The sequence below is a fragment of the Peromyscus eremicus genome, chromosome 16_21, assembly GCF_949786415.1.
Source record: "Peromyscus eremicus chromosome 16_21, PerEre_H2_v1, whole genome shotgun sequence".
NCBI classification, from domain to species: Eukaryota; Metazoa; Chordata; class Mammalia; order Rodentia; family Cricetidae; genus Peromyscus; species Peromyscus eremicus.
The window spans coordinates 5,648,978-5,670,764 of record NC_081432.1 but is presented as its reverse complement, the minus strand read 5'-3'; the positions used below and the strand labels follow the sequence as shown (position 1 = coordinate 5,670,764).

The 21,787-nt window shown below is 55.3% G+C and overlaps 1 protein-coding gene across 2 annotated transcripts in view; it reads left to right on the top strand.

Moving 5' to 3' along the window:
- The first annotated feature begins 11,384 nt into the window (after positions 1-11,384).
- Positions 11,385-21,787, top strand: part of Cpne5 (copine 5) — an 84,346-nt gene continuing 73,943 nt past the window's right edge. Inside the window, exon 1 of one of the 2 annotated variants that reach the window (XM_059281550.1) lies at positions 11,385-11,714. In XM_059281550.1, the coding sequence (XP_059137533.1) occupies positions 11,620-11,714 (95 nt within the window). In that variant the 5' untranslated portion in view covers positions 11,385-11,619. The remainder of the gene's footprint in view (positions 11,715-21,787) is intronic. The other variant, XM_059281549.1, reaches the window with a different exon arrangement.

Genomic DNA, 21,787 nt, shown 5'->3' with positions numbered 1-21,787 from the left:
AAATAGTCTCTGAGCAATGAAGAAAAAGGGAGAGCCACCAACTGGCCCTGAAAATGGCCTTGGTGTGCAGACCCGTACTCTGTCATGTATGTCTTCCGGCTGGCCTGGAGCTACTCCTCAGAGCAAAGCACAAGACACCCACCTGCCACCTCCCAGAATTATACCCTGTCCCGTGTCCACACAGGCCCTGGGCATGATGGGAACATCCTCGCTGCTGTGAAGTTAAGGTTCCGCATACACTGGGCAAGAGAGCAGCCCGGGCGTGGTTCCTGGTTTCTGGAAAGGTCTCCACACACATGCCAAGGCAGCCCCTGGTTGGCACAGGCCTGTTACCATACAACACAGGGCCTCAAAAGAGGGAGGCTGAGCGTCTCACAGTTTTTAGTGACTGCTAGGAAGCCTGAGGTGCAGACACCTGTCTCCTGTCCGGGAGCCTGCTTTTAACGGGGATCCTGCGGAATTAGTCCATTAGCTGTCACCCTGTCAGGGTAAGAGCCATTAGACTATTGGTGTGACAGCGGGGTACAGGGGCTCATTTCACTGTAGGTGACAGGAAGGGTTTTACAGTATGGACCAGTTTGTGACTTAGGTAGAGAGTGAGGAAGGTGGCTGTGGGACTTCCGGGGCTTGACAAAGGACAGGAAAGAGGCAGCCTTTGTGGGAAGAGTCTAGAGTTGGAGAGAAGCTTTGAGGTCGGGAGTAAATAAGCCAGTGGAAGAAGCCTTCGAACAAATGTCCAGAGGAAGGCACCCATGCTGTAAGGTGTGCGACCTGGCATGTCGCAAGGTGGCAGTCTGGGCTCAGGCTCAGGACATTAGCACTCAGTCCCCTGGAGATGGTGACTGCTGGTCCAGATGCCACACTAGAGTAGCAAGGTCTGAGGTCATGTTTGCTCTAACGTGAACCCGAAGAGGGAGCTTTTGCAACAGCGTAGGGCAGGCAGGCCCTTGACCCCACGGTCTGCTTTCGAGGACCTCCTCTGCCTTTTGTGGCCTGGAGAGAAAAGAAGCCCAGGCTGAGTTCAGCGCTGCATCCCAGCTTTGGCTGCCGAGATGAACACCGGGGACAGTGCCCTGCTCTGTGGACACCAGTGGAGCAAGTGGCTGCGAAGGGAGGGGCCCTGGGGTCCTAGTGCGGCTGTGAAGTGACCTGGAAACATGTCTTACGGACCGTGTTGTTTGTGACAGGTTCGCACGTATCCCAGGCAGGCCTTCCCTCTCTGTAGCTGGGAATGATAAACTGATCCTCCTACCTCTGCTTTCCAAAAGTCGGGATCAGAGGCCGGCCTTGAACTCATGGCAGTCCTCGGCGATGGGGTCACACTACTGCTCGTGGCAGGACAGGTTCAGAGCAGGATCTGGTACTGGGACACTTTCTAAAGGCAGCTTTTAATAATAGACATTGGAGGGAGGCACTCCACACCTCTTCAGCCGTGTGTGCGTGTGTGCGCGCATGCGTGCACAACGCATGCTCATTCCACTCCAGTGCTAGGGTAGAACCCCAGACCCCCTGCTTGCTGGGCAAGTGCTTTACCACTGCACCCCACCCCCTCCCACCCCCAGCTTCTCTATGCTGGTCTGCTGGGAGCCTGCCCTCAGCCTCACCCCTCCCTGCTCTGACCTCAGAGCAAGGCCTGGTCTCATTCTTATTCCATGCTGTCTTCCCTGCACCTGTATAATGCTTTGAGGTTATTGCTGAGTGAATCAAATAAAATATTCTCCATCAGGAAAAGGTGGGGGCTCATTGGCAGAAATAGCTGCTCCCGGAGTCACAGACCCGGGCTCTGGCTGGCGTGACAGCAAAGCCTTTTCCACTCAGCTCCCTGGAAGTCCTCAGCTTGGTTTATTTTTGGATTGTGTCTCCAGAATATGTCAAAATAGCTTTTCCCACAAATGGCAAATGGCTCCTACCTCCAGATCTTGGAGCCAATCTGAAGTCTCCCTGTGGCCCCTCTGGCACCGCACCGAGGGCTGTGGAGGAGGAAGTCAAAAGCACATCTGTTCAAGCTGGGTGCTTCCTGCCAAGAAGCGCTCTGTGCCTTCAGAGCCACATTCCATAGAAAAGGCTCCTGTGATTGAAATGCCAGGACAGAGGACGTCCCAGCCACTCTGGACAGAGTGCAAATGGAAAGCAAGAGAGATAAGGCTGGTTTGGTCTCGTGGAGAAACTGGGTTCCTGTTTGTTTTTCCAAACTAGTGATTCAGAATCCCTGCCTTTGGTGGTAGGCCTGAGACTAGCCTGGTCTACGAAGTGAGATCCCTGTCTCCAGGGAAAAAGAAAATTAGACTCCTATCTGGGTAGGAGAGGTGGCTCAGTGGTTGAGAGCACTTGCTTCTGTAGCAGAGGACCAGGATTCAGCTCCCAGCACCCACCTGGCGATTCACAACAGCCTGTAACTTCAATCCTTGAGTGTCTAACACCCTCTTCTGGCCTCCATGGGCGCCTGCACTCACATTGTGCACATAAACTCATGAAAACACACTCAACACATTAAAATAATAATCACTGGTTTTAAAGACCTCTGAAACCACAGGGCAAACTGTGGATCCAGGAGAGTGAGATCTTTGTGTCACCTTGGAGAATCACATGACATCTGGAATTTGGTTTCCTTGTTCACCAGGCTAAGATTTGAACTAGGCCTTTTGAGCTTCAAGTCTGAATGTAGGTCAACTTGAGAAGATTCCTCCAGCTGCCCAGTTTGCATTTAGCATGCTATTTTGGGAGTCTACCACTAGAGGCCACTGTGAATGCAGTTTAGCCTCGCAGCAGCTTCAAGAGGCTTGCCAACACCTTTCATGGTTTTACTAAGCCAAGCCAGCTGCTCTCGGGATGTGGAAAACCAAAGACTGCTCAGATTGCCACAGGCTAGAACGGAGATGTGAGCCCAGCAGAGCGAGCCTAGGAGAGCTGCACCGGTTGGAGATGCTGGTCTAGGCAGAAGCTCCCATGTCCCGGGTTGCAGGAGGATTGAGCCTGGGCTTGGCTGTCCTGAAAATCCTGAAAATCCAGCTCCTCCCGGTTGTTCTGCCCTCCCTTGTGCAGTGAAGCCATTCTTTCCATAGTAATCCGGACCCCCTCACTGACCCCAGCCAGGAAATAATTTCACTTGAGAAAACGGTTCACCTTGTGTATTTCTGTCTTTAACACCTAAACCAACCTCAGAGATTGCCCTTATTATACCCATTTCTGGATGAGCAAACTGAGGACCAAAGCCAAGTAAAGCCCGGTAGAGTGAGTGAACAGATGGAATAATGGGCCCAAAGCCACTAGCTAGGAACAGACTTGGGGATTCCTAGCTGTGAGTTTAGCTCTTTCTGTTGTCTCACCTTTGATACGTAGAGGGAGAAGATGAGGTTCAGGAAAGAGCCAGCCTCTCGAGGGTGGGAGGTGGGGGGAGGGGAGGGGACGAGATAACACATCACCCTGCCTGCTCCACCGTCTCAAGCCCCTTCCCAAAAGCAGGCCTGCTGAGGCCCTGGGCCCACGTAACCCTAATTGGTGTGTTTATTGGGTCATAAGTGTAATAGCCACACCACTCTGCCCAGCTCACGGAAATCATTTTCCTCTCTATGAGGATCTGGCTAGGCTCCATTTAGAGCTGTGCCCTGTGTATTTAGTACAGGCAGAGGCGGCGTGGGGGAGGGGCCAGGAACCTCTACCTCCTCACTAACTGAAGGAAAGAGGCCATCCCAGAGTTGGCATGTAAGAAAAGCCGTCAGAGGAATGAGGATCCAGAGTTGACGGTCGTCTTCAGCCACACTCAGTCCTGAGGACTGCTTCTGTGTCTCCCTTTCGGGAAGCAGGGCTGCTTTGTCCTCGGTCACCCTGGACATTCACATAGCTGTCTTTGCCCCCTCCTCCCAGTAGCTCAGAAAATCATAGTTTTTTGAGCCAGAATTGGTCAGTGTTTGGCTGTGGGAAGGTTCTTCCCAGCCTTAGAGTATCTGCAAAGCGAGAGGCCCACACTTGTGCCGAGCCCCTAATAAATACCTGTGATTTGACACTGATTTGTTTGTGTTTGCTTATTTCTGTACTGTGTGCATGTGTGGGTGTGGATGTCTGAGGATGACTGTAGGTTAGGGGGATTGAACTCCGCTCATCAGACTTGGTGGCAAATGCTTTTACCCCACTGAGCCACCTCACTGGGCTTCTGTGGTCCATGCTTCTCTAGAGAGCTCCCAGCAGAGCCTCTTACTGGAATCTCCTGCAGACACCGGAGGAGATGGGGGCACACTGAGTGTTTTATCAGTGAGTGAGTGTGTGCCTGCATGTGCTCAGCATGGAATCTAGAGCCCAGAACCTAGTAGGGAAGAGCTATGCCACTAGACCTCTGACCCCAGTGTCTCCAATTTTGAGCAGGGGAACCTAAAGACCAGCAATCCGAGGCGAGGCGAGAGGGTGGTGGGAAGCCTGCCCTAGGCCAGAGGCGGCTGCTCGGACACCTGAGCCTCCCAGGGTGCTGATGGGATTACCGGAGAACGCCCTCCATCAGAGCAGCTGTTCCTAGCCAGGGGTGGAGGAGACAGGCCAACAAATGTGCCTGATGAACTGCTGGGGGTGTGAGGCAGAGCTAATAAACTCAGGGAGATCAACGGCAGGCGGTGGAAGACTCCAGCGGGCACACCAGGGCAGGGCCGCCGGGACGTCGGCTTGCACACAAAGCCAGGCTCATGGCATTTCGTGCCCATTTCAGTTACCTCCGCAGCCAGGCGAGCAAACATGAGTGGCCTGGCATGAAAATCAATTTAGAGCTTAAGGAAGGAAAAGGGTATTTCATCCTTGGTGGTTCATCCTTGGTGGCTTCGCAGGTTGCCCTAGGACAAGCTGGGAGAGAGGCGAGGATGCAGGGTTGACAGAGCATCAGGGCTGCAGGGTAGCGACGCCCCCCCAACACCCATCTTTAGGTGTCTGGGGGAGGGAGTACCAGGGTCTCTGGAGCCAGGTAGGGGAGATGAAGGAGCTCCAGGAATGGAGCTGGCCAGGAGGCTGTGTCTCCCTGCTCCTCCCAGCTCGAGTGTGCCAGTCAGGAAGCCTTCGTGCTTGCTGGTGGGAGGCTGGCCGTACAGGGAGGGGCTGAGTTTGCTTTTGAGCTCGAGAACAAATGTGAGGAGTCAGTCTTCCATTTCTTAAGATGCTCAAACAAGGGGCGATGGTCTTACCTGGAGCAGGGAGTTCTGCTAGCCCCAAAGCCGGCCAGCCTGCCACACCGGGGAGGGGGCTGTTTTCAAAGGGAATTGGGAGCTGGGGGTGTAGCTCAGTGGCAGAGTGTTTGCTGGCAGGGGCAAGGCCCTAGCTTCCAACACCAGCACTGCAAAGGAGTTGGGAGGGAGGAGAAGGACGGACATTTAGACCCAGCCACAAAAGAGGGAGGGCCAAAGCCAGGCTGTGGAATCAAGGTAAGGTTCTCCCCTCCCCCGCTCGCACAAAGCTGGAGCCTAAAGAAAGGTCTACTGAGAGACACACTGGGTCAGACCCTGGAGTCCAGGCTAATCCGGAAGAGGGGGAGTCAGAAACCTGGGAAGGCCAGGGCATCCAAGCCAGCTGGTGTGGGGCCTGTTGGCAGGGCTGAGGACATGGAGCTCATTGTGGGGTCAGAAATGGTACGTTTGTGCGTTAACGAGATGGAAGTTATGGCAACCATCCTTCCTAGAAGGAGCGGAGGCAAAATGATCCAAACCTAAAATCCCAGCACTCATGAGGTTGAGGCAGGAAGATGGCCAATGGGTTCAAGCCAGCTGGGGGTCCACAGTCAGGTCAAGGCCAGCCTGGACCTAGACTGGGAAAGCAGCTCAGCTGGGAGAGGGCCTCAGTTCCCAGATCTGCAGAGTCATCTTTTAAACCTTTTGCAGCACCGAGGTCTGCAGTCCCGTGACTAACCACACCAAGCTGGATTAAGTTTGTGAGGGAGGAAAATCAAGGGAGGTGACAGGTTATCTACGCTGGGATGTCGTGAGCCCCAGAGATGGGTGTTCCTCTGAGGATCAGGAAAGTCTGCATGGTCAGGGTTTCAGCCTAGAAGACCCTACCCGGGCTTGCATCCTGTCCCGCCTCTTAGCCCTGTGAGCCGAAGTGGTTCCGGTTCCTTACCTGCGGAAATGCAGCCAATGCTGTCCGTCTGTCTGCAGCTTCCTCAGGAGGGAAACTCTAGAGAGGGGGGTCTGAACTGCCCTGCATTGAGCTCCTACCTGCTGCGGCCGCCTCAGCCCTCCACCCTGGGGATGGTCGGGTGCAGCAAGCGGTGCAGAGTAGATTTGTTAAGTGGGACGTCGACAGTGGCGCCACTTGTGAGGATTGAGTGGGTGGCAGATGTGAGATTCTGTGTGTTCATGGCGGGTTCTCAGTAAATAAGATGGAGACATCCAAATCCCTTCCTTTCTCTGAGGCTCTGGCCCCAGACCCCAGCAGTGTCAGCCAGATTGTTGACACACAGTTCCCTAGCTGCATTCGTGACACACGCGGAATAAATGTTTAATGATGCGAGTGACGGAGAGTCCTCTGATGGCACTGGTGCAGAGACTCCGGGGGTCCTCAGGAAGGACTCAGCGCTTCCAAGGGCAAGAGTGGGCTTCTCAGCCACTCATCCGGTGGATCAAGCACCTGCCACGTGTGTGATCTATTTGTGACTGCGCTGTCCTCGGGTGCTGGGCATCAACGGTGAACAGAACAGCCCTTGTTTGTGTAAAGCTTTTCCTGGTGGGAAAACCGACAAGGTGAAGGAAGATAGAGGAAGGCAGGGGTGAGTGACAAGCTATGTCAGGGGGTGTTCCGGGAGGTCTCTGTGAAGGGCTCGGGCATGGAAGCGGACTGGGAACATTTTCCCAGGCAAGGGAAAGAAGGTAGCAGGTACCAAGGCCCAGCCAGGAAGAAGGCCAGTGTGGCTGGCTGTGGTCACTCACGTGGTGGAGGAGATGCAGCTGGAGAGGTCGTGGAATGTTCCAGAGTGAGAAGATAACCAGGGAGGGTCTTGAGCAGCAGGGGGACACGGGCTGTGTGGGTTGAGTGCACCCGCTGCTTCCGAAGGTTCGAAGGTTCTAGGACCTGGATGGTGAGAGCAAGAGGCGTCCATCACCTGGAGAGAGGTCGGCGGAGGGAGGAGGGAGAGAGCAAGGCAGAGGTGCGGTCAGGCTGGGGACTGGTCCCAAGAGAAGGAAATCTTGGGCACAGCAACTTTCTAGGCTTCACTTTGTGTTGGTGGCACGAAGCAGGATGGAGAGGGAGGTCCTGGGGGGACAGTGGACGTTTCTCAGAGAGTCTCACACTCTCCATGCCTCTTCTGCCCCAGTATACATGGCTTCGCCCTAGCCCATCTGAGGTCGGTCCTCTGCTCTCGGGTACCCAGCCTCACTGTTATTAGTGGGGTTTCTCACTGGGGAAGACTCGGATGATCTTGAAACTCATCACTCTCCCACGCTAAGCTTTTCAGCCATCAAAGGGGTTTAATCTACATGGTCGCCAACTCAAGCCCCTTCTAGCCTTTCTATTAATGGATAGAATCACATCCTGCACCTTGATCTTGCCTCCTTTCTACGGTGGTTTCAAATTCCCCTGCCTCCTGGCTCTCCTTCTCCCCGGGGCTGCCATGCATAGCAGCGGTACAGGATGTTTGCTACATAAGAACTTCTAAATAAGCAGGTAAGTGTGTGTGTGTGTGTGTGTGTGTGTGTGTGTGTGTGTGTGTGTGTGTGTGTTTGTCCAGTGCAGCCCACACCTGCCAGGCCCAAGGCTGTGTTGGCCCAGCAGACACTGTTCTCAGGTATAGTGCGGGGAACCCCCCCCCCCCACTACAGCCCCCTTGCACATCCCCATGCCAATCCAACTCTCCATCAGTTTTCTCTGGCCGTATCAGGGCAGATCCGAGGGCAGCACTTACTCAAAGTGCTCTCTCGGGGAGGGGAGAGGAGGGCCGCAGCAGCTGCCTCTTCTGCAAGGAGCTCGGCCCCCAGCACTTTTCCCCTCCTTATCGATGCTGCGAGTTGCCTCTCAAAATTGCTCTGCCATCATTAACACCACGAAGCAGGTCAGATGAAGGCCGTCTGCAGTCTTGGACGGCAATGGCAAAGTGCTGACGCTGATTATCCCACGTCTTCCGGGCACGGCCCATTCCGTGCTCATGGTTCTTAATCAGAGGGAAGGCAGTGCTTACGTGGCGGGCGGGCCAGGATCAAGGTTGCTTCTAGTGGGTTCCAGGACCACAGAGCCAGTCTGAAGCACGTGTTAGGTCATCAAAGGGCTTGTCTGTGGCCCGGGATCCACAGTATACCTTCTAGAGAACAAATACATCCAAAGGCAACACCCAGGGGTTTGCTATGAGCCATCAGTGAGTGATTCATTTGAGCAAAGGCTGGAAGCCATGCTCCTGAGACTTATCATCAAGTTTTAGGTTCTGGGCCTCGCTGGTTGGTTGGCCATGGGCCAAAGAGGTGTCTTTCAGAGCACCTCTCCATTGGTGCCCCATTCTGGACAGGCTCATGGCAGCCAGAACCTAGCATTGTGGCCGCCTGGCTTCAGCTACCTCCACCAACCTTTAGCCTCTACTCCAGAAACACACATCATGGTTGCCAGGCACAGATCTCTGGCCTGGGCTCTACAGGTCTCCCCGAAGAATGCAGCTCAGCTTCAGTCTGCCGGCTGGGGCAAAAGTGAAGTCCAGTGTATTTGTGCTCATGTGGACCCGCTGGAGTCTGCAGCTCAGGCTGAGACCTTCCCTGGCCCTGGGGCAGTCCCCGACTCTCTGTGTGTCAGGCTAGGAGCATCAGAAGGTGAGGACCTCTGGAGCTGACAGCTGGCAGAAGCCACACAAACATTGCCTTCCTTGGGCAACTGAGGTCTGAGTAGTCCTAGGACCCAGTCCTCGTGCTGGGCCACCTTGCTTTCCTGGCATCTCAAACACTTCTGCCCAGTCTGTCCCGGGGAGGATTCCAGCACCCACACCAGGGCTTCACTTACCATCACCTCCCCGGCAGGTTCTCCTGCTTGTCCCCTGATCCCTGGCCCTTTATGCCAACTTCCTAAATGCCGCCCAGTTCTGTCTGCATGTCCGGAAGCCTCACTAGCCTGGGACTTTAGGGACAGATGCCATGTCTTTTTGCCCCATGTTATTTTTGAAACAGTCTGTCTACATAGCCCTGTCTGTCCTGGAACTCACTCTGTAGACCAGGCTGACCTGGAACTCACAGAGATCCTCCTGCCTCTGCCTCCCCAGTGCTGGGATTAAAGGTGTGCGCCACCACACTAGGCTTTTTGGTTTTGTTTCGTTGGGGTTTTGCTTTTGTTTGTTTTTTTGCTTCTTATCCAAGCCTAAGGCAGAACTTGACAAAGAAGTTACCAGATACAGTTTGTTCTGTTTTGCCAAAGAGCGCCAACAGAGGCGTAACCACTGGGGGGATGGGACACTACAGACTACACACCTCTGCGAGGAGACCCAAGTCACCACGCCAAATGCTGTCACTTTTCAGGGTCATCAACAGACTTTCAGATGAACAACCTCCCTGCCTCCCTATGGCTGCCACCCCAAACAGGGCCTCAGAGAGAGAGAGAGAGAGAGAGAGAGAGAGAGAGAGAGAGAGAGAGAGATCACCTGTTGAGCTGCACTGCCCTTGTCCCATGCCACAGCATGCCTGTGGTGAAAGGGTAACCTAATCTTTGCCCCATCATTTAGAATTGTGTTTTAAAATAAATTCCTAATCATAGATATTGGCAAGTTATTTCAAATCTTTATCTTTTGTGCCATCCCCTAACATGGTGTTAGAAACTGGACTCACTCTAAGAACACATCCAGAGCATTGGGCTGGGAGGGAACTTCTCCCGAGGTTCCGCTGTTCATTCTATCTCATTACCATATCGAACAATAGTTTCAGACATATATTGACTAGCAGCTCACTTGTGGTTCAGACTGGATTTTGTTCTAAATTTGAAATCAATTGAAAATTGAAAAACAATAAAAAAAGAAAAGAAAAGAAATAAGTGGAGACTGAGTGGTTATTTGTGCAGGGAGGGCCCCAGGCACACAACCCAAAAGTCATCCCCTCTTCTGGCTTCCCCGGGGAATCCCAGTATCCCTGGCTGCCTGCCCCAGGTGACAGAACCGAGTCCAGCTGATCTGGAGCTCTAGGTAAACAGAAAACACTTGTGCAAGTCCAGGGACGGGTGTTCTGTTTGTCTTCAACTCAGGCTGACTGATGTATTGAAAATTGATTTCAAACAGCACCCAGGTGGACCTGTTCAGAATGCTTGGCTGCCAGAAGGCCACCACTGACGGCGACAATGGGGTGGTGGGCGAGGAAGTTGAAGCTCCATCTCAGTAAAGCTTACACGGAGGCTGAGGAGGGGCTGAGGCGGGTGCATTTGCTGGAGAGGAAACTACGGATACAACCTCCAGGAGCCGGCTTGGCGCTGCAACCCTGAGCCCAGAGGGCAGGCCTGGTAGGGCAGGAGGCTCCAGGCCTGGCTGGGAAGACACCGCCTGGGAGATGTTTTGACCTCCCCTCGCTCCCCAGTGCAGGGCTCTCAGCCCGGTAAACCGGGAGGTGGTTGCAAAGCCCGTTTGCTGAGGCCATCCTCTCAGTCTCCTGGAGGAAGCTTCCAGACCCGGGGGTTGGCTCAGCCCCTGTGGTCACGATGGGAGGAGGAGGAAGGGGCTGGGTAAAGAAAGGTTCTGGTGACTGGCCAGGACCAGTGTCGGCGGGCACCAGAGGTGGATGGGCAAGCGTCCACTGACCCACCCTACCTGCGTGGGAAACCAGACCGGCCCTTCTGGCACCAGGCTCGTTGCCACCTCCCCAAGGGGAGATGGAAAGCCAGCTCTAGGCTTTTAGACCCTCCCGTGGTGGCGCGCACACTCAGCACAGCCCTCTTCCCCGAACCCCGCCTAGATGCTGCCCAAACAGGTGCCCCTTGGGCAGTCCCCCTCCCCCAGCACGCAGACCCTGGATAAGTGGGGTGGGGGACTGGCGCAGAGGGCGGCGCGCGCCCTGGGACCAGCTCTGGCTGTCGCCAGCCCCGTCCCCGTCATCCACAGCCGCGTCCCCACGCCCGCCACGCGCGTGCACACACACGCGCGCACACTCTCTCACTCACACACACACACACACACACACTCACCGCTCCCACACTCGCTCCGCGCAGACCCCGCCCCGGCCCCGCCCCGGCCCCTGCGGGCGGCCCCTCCGGCGCCCGCAGACCCCGCACGCAGCGCGCGCGGCTGGCGGGAGGCGGCGGCGACTCCGGGCACATTTGATTTTCCCGCAGTCCGGGCGCCCCGGAGCCGGAGCCCTAGCAGAGGACGTGGCTCTGCGCCCCAAGCCCGAGGCGGCGCGATCCTAGCCGCCGCACCCCCCCACCCCGCGCGCCCGCCGAGTCCCCACGCCCCCTCCGGGCCCCCCTCTCCGCTGCGCCCCGGCTCCTTTGCCGCGGCTCTTGCCTCCCCGCTGCAGCTCCCGCGCCCCGTTTCTCCGCGGCCCCCGCTCTCCGCCCCCTTCCCGCTCGCACTTCCCACGCCCCCTCTTCGTGTTCCTCTCCTCCCCTGGCTGCCCAGCCCAGGGCTCCAGCCTCTCTCCGGAGGAGGCGTGAATCGCGCAGGAATATTGACTAATTTGGGGTGGGGTGGGGGGACGGTGGGCGATGGAGCAGCCCGAGGACATGGCGTCGCTCAGCGAGTTCGACTCCTTGGCGGGCAGCATCCCGGCTACCAAGGTGGAGATCACGGTGTCGTGCAGGTGAGTCGCCTGCCGCTGGGGTCCCCCTGCCCCGCCCCGGGGCGGAATCCCTCTGTCTCTAGAGCTTCCATCCTTTGCTAAGCGAGCCGCTTTTTAGTGTCGTGGTCTCCCAGGCGCCCCGCTGCCGCTGGTCTTCGGAGACCCCCTGCCCAGTGGCGGGTGGCGACAGCTGAATGGGCAGCCAGACGGGGGTCAGGTTCCCAGAAAGTTTGCGTTCGGAGCTGTTGCTTCCAGGACAGCAGGAAAACACAGGAACAGGGGTCCCAACACCCCGAGTGGGAAGGGGAGGAGCTGCCCCAGGGTCTCGCTCTGGCTTTCTCTGATTTACCCTTCCCCAAATGGAGATGTGAGAGTGACTGGCGCCATCCCTCCTAGGCATGACCCACTGTGCCTCCTGTGACCTCCCTTCTCCTCTCCTTCTGGTCTGTGCCCCAGCCTCCTCCCTCTCCTCCACTCCCTCAGAACCCAGGATTTGAAAGCCTTCTCTTGCAAGAAGGATCAGCTGGGACTCTCAGAGTGCGGGAAGCCCTGGCAAACTTAGAGTGGCGCCATTAAAACCCAGTAACTCGGATGGAAAATCTTAAAACCAAAGGAGTGAAGGGCTGGTGGTGGGATGTCAGGATCCCCAGGCAAGAGTGTGTTTTGTAGGCTGCCACCCCGGAGCCCCCTGTGATACCATACAGGGTGGGAATGACTTCTCTGAGGAACTGGGCCTCCCAGGTTCTCCTAACTAGCTGCCCCAAGGGTGGCCAGGCATGTGGCTGACCCTGGGTGCACTGCTTTGATAGGTCTGTGAGGAACACTGTGGTCCAGATAAAGCTCACCTTGAGGTCTTGGCAATAGCCCGCAGCACTTCTAGAGCCCTGCCGTACCCTTCCTTGTTCCGGATCACTCACCTCCGCTTCTTGCAGGTCGCTGTTGGATTACTTTGTCCACCCCCATGTCCCCTCAGCTCTGAGTGACTGAGTTGAGACACTGAGGAAGTGTAGGTAGGGCCTGAGATGCTGGCCTGGGGGTATGGAAGAGGATGGATTCTGGAGAACTTGTTCCTGAGGACTTGAGGTGAGGGCTGCTGAGGTGGTGTCCCCAGCCAGGCTCTCCAAGGGGCCTACTGTGGTGACTCTCCGATGTGTGTCTCCCCCCCCCACACACACACACCTCAGTCCCACGCAGAGACATCTGAATCTGCCGTTACTCTGCTGGGAGGCTCCTGATGGCCCATTAGCTCTGGTCTCACCTCCTCAGCTGTCAGCAGCAGCAAGCTTACCCTCCTCCTGCACACAGCCCTGCCTCCTCTCCTTCAATCATGCCTGTCGCAGGCTCCTCAGTTGTCTCTCAGAGCCTTCCCACCTCTGGGCCTCCGAGGAGCAGCCTGTTCCCTACCCGGAAAGGCTTCGTGCTTCCCATTTCCAGGGACGTCGTCCTCTTGTCCCTAAAGACGCCCGCCTCAAGCACTGGCGTCCACATCCCCTGGACCCGGAGTGCGGAGCCTGTGCGTGAACATGGGCTGCAGGGATGCTCCTGTGATGGGCCGGCCCTGGGTCCTTCCACTCCGTGGAGAGAAAGGGTGATAGCAGTGAGACTCTCGGTCAGACATCTTGTGAGGGATCCCTGGCGTACCACTCGGGCAAACTTTAAGCCCTACTTTCCCAGCTGTCAAGTCTGCTTCCTCTCCGGGAAGCCTTGCTCGCAGAGGTCACTCGCGTGCTTTGGACACACAGTGGGTACAGACACTACTGCAGGTGGATGATGGGGTAGGCACAGAGGGGCATTGCCACACTCAGCAAGTGGCCGAGAGGATTGGCCCGAGACAGAAACTCTCGGCCCCTCTCCGTTCTCTAGAAGCATCCGGATGATGTAGATACCCTGCATGAGAGGTACCTGCTTCAGGAGAGTTCCTAGAAGTTGGGTTCTGGGTGGGCCCTGGCGTCCATCCCTCTGAAGGGACATGATTCACATTTTGTAGAAGGCTTGGCCCAGGCTCTCCTTCTGCTCTCCTGAGATGGAAATGAGGGAGATGAGGACAGAGAGCCACTTGGAACAGAGGGGAGGTGGCAGAACAGTCTGGGTGGCCTTGACTCTGTAAGATCCATCTCTGCTTTAGCTGGGGCCAGTGGTCCAGGTTCAGGGGAGGCGGAGACCTGAGGCGCCCACATTGCCATCATACCCTTTATTCCATGCTTACCAGTTAAAGAGTCCCTTCTGCAGCCTGGTCAGCACTAACTCGAACACCCCCCCAGTGAAGATTTTGGGGTACCCTACCCTGAGCATCTCAGTGACCCTTTCTGGCAACTTCCTCCAGATGGGCAGCTGGGGGCAGTGTTTCAGGGTGGCTGATGAGTTCTCTGGCTCCCTTGATCCAGCCCCAGAAACTGCCTTGTCCTAGGGGCTGTTCTAGACACATGCTGTGCCTGACCTGGGCACTGGTTAAGAATGTGAACTTGGCCAGGCCTGGTGATTCATGCCTTTGATCCCAGCACTCGAAGACAGAGGCAGTAGTATCTCTGTGAGTTTAAGACCAGCCTAGTCTACAGAGCCGGTTCCAGAACAGTCCGTTACGCAGAGAGACCTTGCCTCAAACAAACAAAGCCCAAAACAAAGAGTATGAGCTTGGCTTTAATCCCAGCACCCAGGAGGCAGAGGCAGATATCTCGGCTAGTTCCAGGCCAGCCTGGTCTATGTAGAGCTTGACTCGTAGCTCCCTAGGTTCAAATCCCAGCTTTTCCTGTGATTGAGGATCAAACGGATATTACACAAGCATATTACCACCGAGGCACATCCAGCTCTGTTCCTGGGATCTCTGAGGAGCTGATTCTTCTGTCTGGCCTCAGTTTCCCCCTCTATAAAAGGGCATAGTGATCCCTGTCGATTACAAGGATTTGATGGGCCAATCTGAGAACAGTGGCTGGTGTCATCAGTTAGCTGACATCACACAGTAACAGAGGTCCACACATCTACAGGGATGTGTGGAGCCCTAGAGATTGCTTGATGTCGTGATTCCTGGAGCAGAGATGGTTTGTGGAACTAGATTCCAGCAGACATAGTATAAAATGTGACTATAAACACTGTCGAGCCTGGCGCTCTTCCTGACAGTCTGGGACCGCTCTTTTTTTTTTATTATTTTTTTTTAAAGATTTATTTATTTATTATGTATACAGAAGAGGGTGCCAGATCTCATTACACATGGTTGTGAGCCACCATGTGGGTGCTGGGAATTGAACTCAGGACCTCTGGAAGAGCAGTCAGTGCTCTTAACCACCGAGCCATCTCTCCAGCCCCTGGGACTGCTCTTGACCAGGAGTCGTAGCCATTCTGGAGACCCATTCAAAACTTGCCTGTCCCGTGACCCCTTCTTCCTCCAGAGGCCCTATCAGGCTGGCTTCCCTGCCCTATGCTTGCTGCATCAGCTCTATGTTGGAAAGAACGGCTTACATTTTCATATTACAGGAAGCCTTTGTGCTTGGGCAGGGTCATATTGGAGAGGCATGCAAGGACTCCTGAGACCAGGCAAGCTGGATGTCTACTTGGGATCTCACACAGCTTGCCTTCCCCCACCAGCTGGTAGGGGCTGGTGAGTGGCTAGGCTTCTGCCCCAGAGGTTGATTACTGCTGTCTGTTCAAGCTAACATAAGGCATCCTGTGAAAAGAGACAGCCCAGCTCTGGAGCTGTGTCCTGGGCCTTGTGGACAGGTGTGAGTTCACGCTGAGCATTTCCGGGAGATGGCAGTGGGTGGGGAGGCTGGGGGCATGGTGGCAGCGATAAGTCAGCATTAGGGAAAAGAGATCTGTTTAACCATTGGCCACACCCAGATATTCAACAAAGCCAGGGAGGGTAATCATGGCACAGGTTGGACACTCACTCCAGCTGAGCAGTTGGCATCCTTGTTAGACGGACCCATATCTGCCACGTCTATAGTAACGGATGCCGTCTAAGCTAGCGACTCAGATCACACTGTCTTAGAAGAACGGAGCGTTAGTTTTCAGCTACTATGGAATAAATGGCCACAGTTTCCTGAACACATACATGACTTTATCTCCTCCCAACTCTGTGTCTTGGGGCTAGGACTTCACCCTGAGGTATGGGCCTTGACCAGGCTGTTTGCAGAATTGAGGCTCATTGTCTTGCTGGTGAGGACCAAAGTGACCCCCAGCCCACTCCTGTGGTCCCAGCTAGTTGCCTCTGCAGTAAGGCAACTGACTTCCTCCAGGCTAGGGGAAGGCTGGCTCCCCCAAGGGCTGTGACAGTGAGATATGGATCTCTGGAGTCACAAGAAGTGTACTACTTCCTGTGTTATAGCCCAGTCCCGGGAGCCACTGCCCCACAGCCAGCCCACATCAAGGGGAGGGACTCCACAGTGTGGGGAACGGGAGACTTCTGCCTGCCCCAGCTGCTGGGGCTTTTGTTTTCCTTTTCCATCCCTGCCCCCTGTGTGTGTGTGTGTGTGTGTGTGTGTGTGTGTGTGTCTGTCAGTCTGTCTGTCTGTCTGTCTGTGGGTTGATGTCATCCTTGATTGCTTGTCCACCTTATTCATTGAGGCAGAGTCTCTCAGTTAAACCCAGATCCTCTGTCTCACCTTCTGGGGGATGGGATTACTGCGGCTGTCATTCCCAGCCGGCATTTCTCTGGGTTTCTGAGGGACCCCAGCTCCAGTCCTCATGCATGCAGAACAAGTGTTTAAGCTGCTGAGCCATCTCTCTGGCCCCCCACGGTGGCCTTTTAGCTCCCTGACAATCCTCTGCAGTAAATTGCAGTGTTTCCTTTTTGTCTGCCTAGGAAATCAAGGCCCAGAAAGGTGGAGGCACGTGCCTGAGGTTAGTGCCAGCAGGGTTTGGAGATGAGTATCCACAGCCTGTGCCCTAAGATGTCAAGGGGTCAGGCTCTGTGGAGATCATGATGAGACCCAAGTAGCAGCCATTGTAGGTAAGACAGGTCCTCCCTCAGGCATGGGAAAGGCCTTGCTTGCTCGGAGAGGCTAAACACAGAGACTTCTGCAGTAGAAGCCAGCCTACCATGGTATCCGGACTGTAGGGCCGAGGCTTCCTACCCTCCTCTCCCAGCTCACATTCCGGGAGTCGGAGTGACTCCCGGCTGGGCTGGTGGAGGCAGGGGAGATGACCCTCCTTTGAGAACAGAGGGGAGGGAGGAGGAAAGCTCAGGGAGCTGACAGGCTCCGTAGGAAGCTGTTGGCTGTCTGTACACGGAACAGACCTGACTGCTAGTAGCCTGGACCTGAAATAACTTGTGTTCTCAGATGAAGCGAGTCTGGAGGTAAGCTGTCTCGGGGCTGGTTGTCAGCCACTTTGCCAGGAAGAACCCCACCATCATTCTGCCTGGTTGCCGTCCAAATGGCAAGCTTCATTGTCACAGAACCTGCAAAAAAAATTCTGCAATCAGTGTTGCAACTGCATCCGAAGACAGGAGACAAACCGTGGAGCAAAGGGTCTTTCTTGCAAAATTTTTTTGTTTGTTTGTTTTTGTTTTTGAAGACAGGGTTTCTCTGTGTAGTTTTGGTGTCTGTCCTGAATCTCACTCTGTAGCCCAGGCTGGCCTCGAACTCACAGAGATCCGCCTGGCTCTGCCTCCCGAGTGCTGGGATTAAAGGCGTGCGCCGCCGCCACCCGGCTCTTCTTGCACAAATCTTTAACCATCCCTGGGAGTGGCCAGAGCTGGACCTCACGTTCACTGCTGCCATTTTTGACATAAGAGGGTCTCCATCACATCAGAACCTATGGGGATTCTGTTGCTGGATGGGCAACCATGGCTTGCAAGATGGCTCCATGGACTACCTGGGGTCCTTGAAGCTACAAGGGACCTAGTGTTGGCCTCTTGAGGTCTGGCTCCCCTCATTCTCAGGTCTGGGGACAAGGACTCAGTTTGCCAAGGAGTCATGCCAACCCCTGAATACCTCTCCTCCTCCTAGTGTGACAGGCAAGAAACCAAGCTGTGCGCCCTTGCCAAGCCCTTACCAAGCCCTTGCCAAGCCCTTACTGGGCACCTCTGCCCTCAGTTTCCCTCCTGCCCACCCATGCAGTCCCCACAGTGGAACAGTAGCATGGCTTTGGGGGCAGCCTGATCCTGGCTGTCCACCTGCCGGAGAATGTGAGGAGTCGGACCTCTCGAGGCCAGTGCTAGGCCCCTTGGGAGTACATGTGTCCATGGAGGCCAGAGGTACCCCATCCCCTGGAGCTGGAGTTACAGAAGCTCTTAAACCACTCGATCAAGGTGCTGCGAAATGAACTCGGGTCCTCTTCTCTATGGAACCATTTCTCAGGCTCAGATAACTGTCATTAAAAAAAAAATAGACTCATAAAACTCACAATAGATGAGGGAGGGAGGGAGGGAGGGGGAGAGAGAGAGTGTGTTTGTGTGTGTGGGGTGCCCGTGCCCCCAAGCAATGCCGGTGATGGAACCTAGGGCCTGACGGTTCCCTAGCAAGCGCTTTAGCGTGGAGCACCATGCCGGGCTAGTTTTGTGAGACAGTCTCAGTGTGTACCTGCAGCTGGCCTTGGGAGTCCTGGCCAGCTCCACCTTCTCACCTCAGCTTCTCCAGTGCCTGGCTTACACGTGTGCACCGCTGTGTCCAACTATGCACAGTTTTGTTTTGTTTTGTTCTTTGAGACAGGGTCTTACTGTGTAGCCCTGGCTGGCCTGGGACTCACTGTAGACTAGGTTGGCCTCAAATTCATAGAGATCTACCCACCTCTGCCTCCCAAGTGCTAGAATTAGAGGCGTGCAACCTCCAGTTCTATCCTATGAGCATTTTTAAAAAGATTTTATTTGTTTATTATGTATGCAGTGTTCCGCCTGCACGCTAGAAGAGGGCACCAGATCTCATTACAGATGGCTGTGAGCCTCCATGTGGTTGATAAGACTTGAACTCGAGACCTCTGGAAAAGCAGCCAGTGCTCTTAACCTCTGAGCCATCTCTCCAGCCCCCCATGTGCATTTTTATTAGGCAAACAACATGCATGAGCTCATCAGCAGGTGAGCTCTTTCACTTCAGGTGGTGAGGCAGGTGACATGTATGCTGAGACTGGAGGGGAGGCCATGGAGAAGAGAGATTCATGGAGCAGGAAAGTGAGTGCAAAGGCCCTGGGGTAGAAAAGGCCTTGCTCTGTGTGTAGACGTGCAGGGAAGTCCCTGTGGCTGGAATAGTACGAGCAGTTGGGGTGCGTAGCTGAGATCAGAGAGGAGGGGGCCCATGAGCCGTAGCTTTGGGGGCCACAGGAAGGAGTTTTGGTTTATTGTTCTCACAGCATTGGGGGATAGACCTTGTTGAATGGTAGTTAGGATTAACCTCTACAAGCAAGCCTCTGGTTGCTGAGCAGTCCCTAGGCTGGTGGGGAGTGGGTACATCAGGAAGTAGATGTGTTGCTAGGCAGGCCAAGTGGAGGGTGGTGAGGGTGGCATGGGGAGAAGTGGGCAGTGGCTCCAGGTAGACTTGCTGGAGCTCCCTGAGTGGAACAGGCACCTGGGCACAAGACCAACAGGGCCACTTCCAGTTTCTAGTGGAAGCTGGTGGCTAATGGCTCACACCTGCTCCGGGAAGCCAATGGGTGACCCCCGTATACTGACAAGAAGCAGAGGTGTGGGGAGACTGTCCAGGGTGACAGATTGCTGTGTGGCCAAGCAACCCAACCTGGCTGCTTCTGAGACCACAGCTTCCCCCCCCCCAACCCTGCATCATGCCAGGGCCAATTATGCCAATATCTCACGGCAATAAGAGCGTTGCCAGCCCTAGAAGTCTCTGGACACCTTGTCAGAACGGCTCGTTAGACCTGGCGTGTTGTTGGGCAGGGAATGAGTGGGACGCGAAGACAGTGGTGGGTGCCAGACACCCAGGTCCTTCCTCCTGTGAGGGCTGGAGGTTATGGATGCCCTGCGGCTCCTCTCCAACTTGTCAGTGGGATGGAGGGGGCACAGGTGGCTCACATGGGAGACCCCAGCTTTGTGACATTGGTGCCCCTGGGCAGCCCCAGTGACTGGAACTTCAGAGGTCAGATCTGCCCCTTCTAGGGATGTGAACGGGCACCTGCTGGCGTTGGGACACAGGGTCAGTTGAATGTCCCAGGTTGAGTACCTGACAAAGGACCTGGCTGATTGTGAGAGGGGGTCACCCCTCATCCGCTTCATTGACTAGGTGTTTGGTGTGAAGTTGGTTTTGAAAAACAAGGTGATATCCATGTGCTCTCAGGTCCTGGCACTCTCTGTGGGTCCGTCATTACTACCTGGTGTCAGTTCATCTGTCCCTAGCACCCGAGGCTGGGATCATACTGGCTGCTCTCCTGCCTCAGCCTCCCAAGTGCCAGTGTGTATGCCACTATTTCCAGCTCAGAGAAACCTACCTGGTCTCCCTTCCTCCCTCCCTCCTTCCCTCCCTCCCTCCCTCCCTCCCTCCCTCCCTTCCTGTGCTGGGGATTGAACCTGGGACTTTGAACATGCCAAGTGAGTGCCCTGCCATTGAGCTCTAACCCTTTTGACTTTTGTGTTCCCCTGAGACAACTAAGTTGCCAGACTGCCACTGAACTCACTAAGTAGCTCAAGCAGGCCTTGAACTTGTGATTCTCCCGCCCCAGACTCGCAGGTGGCCAGGACTACAGGCCTGGGCTACCAGGTCTAGCCTCCTCCTAACTCTTGCAGCCTCATGGTTTTCTTTGAGAAGTGGATGATGATAACAGCAGCGATAAACCTACCCCCAGTTCGCGTGGAGCAGCGTCAGTCTGCTTAGTGTTCGGGGTTCTGGTCCCCACTGGGGACCCCGGGCCAGCAATAGCTGAGGTACAGGCTCCTGACGCACTTGCTCAGCTCCAGCCAAGTGCAAGCTCAGCAGCACATCCATGAGAGAGAGGCAGGGGATGCAATTACTTCGTCCATAGCTCAGGCAAGGCAGGGGTCCCCCCTCGGACTGGGGCTCTGTTTCAGCCCCCACCCATTTCCCTCGGGCCTCTCTGCTGTGAAGTGTCACCCCCCCCAGGTCCCTTAAGGGGGTCCTCCATCACATTCCGCTGGGACCTCAGAGGCTCCTGGCCTCACAGCCTGGTACTGTTTCTCTCAGCCTCCTGAGTTGGAAACGAGTCCTTGGGGGTGGCAGGAAGCAAAGGGCCTTGGCTCTGCTTTCCCAGCCTCTGTGTAAGGAACAAAAGAGGCGAAGCTCCAGGCTGTGAGCAGACAGCTGAAGGATTTTATGCTCTTTTGGGGGAAAAAGATATATTTTGACTGTTGGGGAAATTCTCTCTCTCTCTCTCTCTCTCTCTCTCTCTCTCTCTCTCTCTCTCTTTCTCTCTTTCTCTCTCTCTCTCTCTCCCCCACCTTTCCCAAAGTAGAAAGCAGAGGAAAACACTTACGGTCTGGTTTAGTCTGGTGTGGTCAGTGCCCTGGTGGCTGGGCTCTGCCTGGGGCCGAAGGCCTGGTCTCCCAGGCTGCTCTGGCTCTGTGCGACTGGGCAGGCTGCTCCCTCGTCTAGCCAGGAGTGCTCAGTGGGGTAGGTGAGGGTTACTGGGGACCTGGCAACTGTGAGGGATTCTCGGGGGCCGAACAGACATGTCTTGGGGTCCTTGGATGTCCAGTGGGAGGCTGAGGCGCCGAGACAAAGGGTTTTGACCCAAGATACTTATTTGAATCACTATGTCAGAAACTCAAGAGGGGGCTGATGGGTGGGTGGGGCAGCAGCCAGTTAAACACGCAATCCCCACTCCAGACCTACAAAGCCAGACTCTGGGAAGGACCCCAAGAACCTGCCTTTTTTCTCCTGGGGACTGAAGTGAGCCCCAGGGAATGAGAGGCCCATTGCTAACCAGTGGTGCATACTTCTCAGGAGCCCCGTACACCCCATTTCTATCAAGTAAGAAATGGGTTGAAGGGTGCAGGGGCAAAGTGGGACAGTGGGTGCTGTCAGAGAGGGGACCAGGATGGGGACCCAGGCAGGGGTACTCACAGCCACGGGGGTCCAGCTCAGATGATGAGATAGCGCCCCCTTCAGGTCAGGGTTGGGCCTGGCTTCTTGGACCAGGAAGGGTGGAGGTGGCTTATGGCTCCCTTTCTCACTGTGAGCCTGAGGACTGACCTGTAAGTC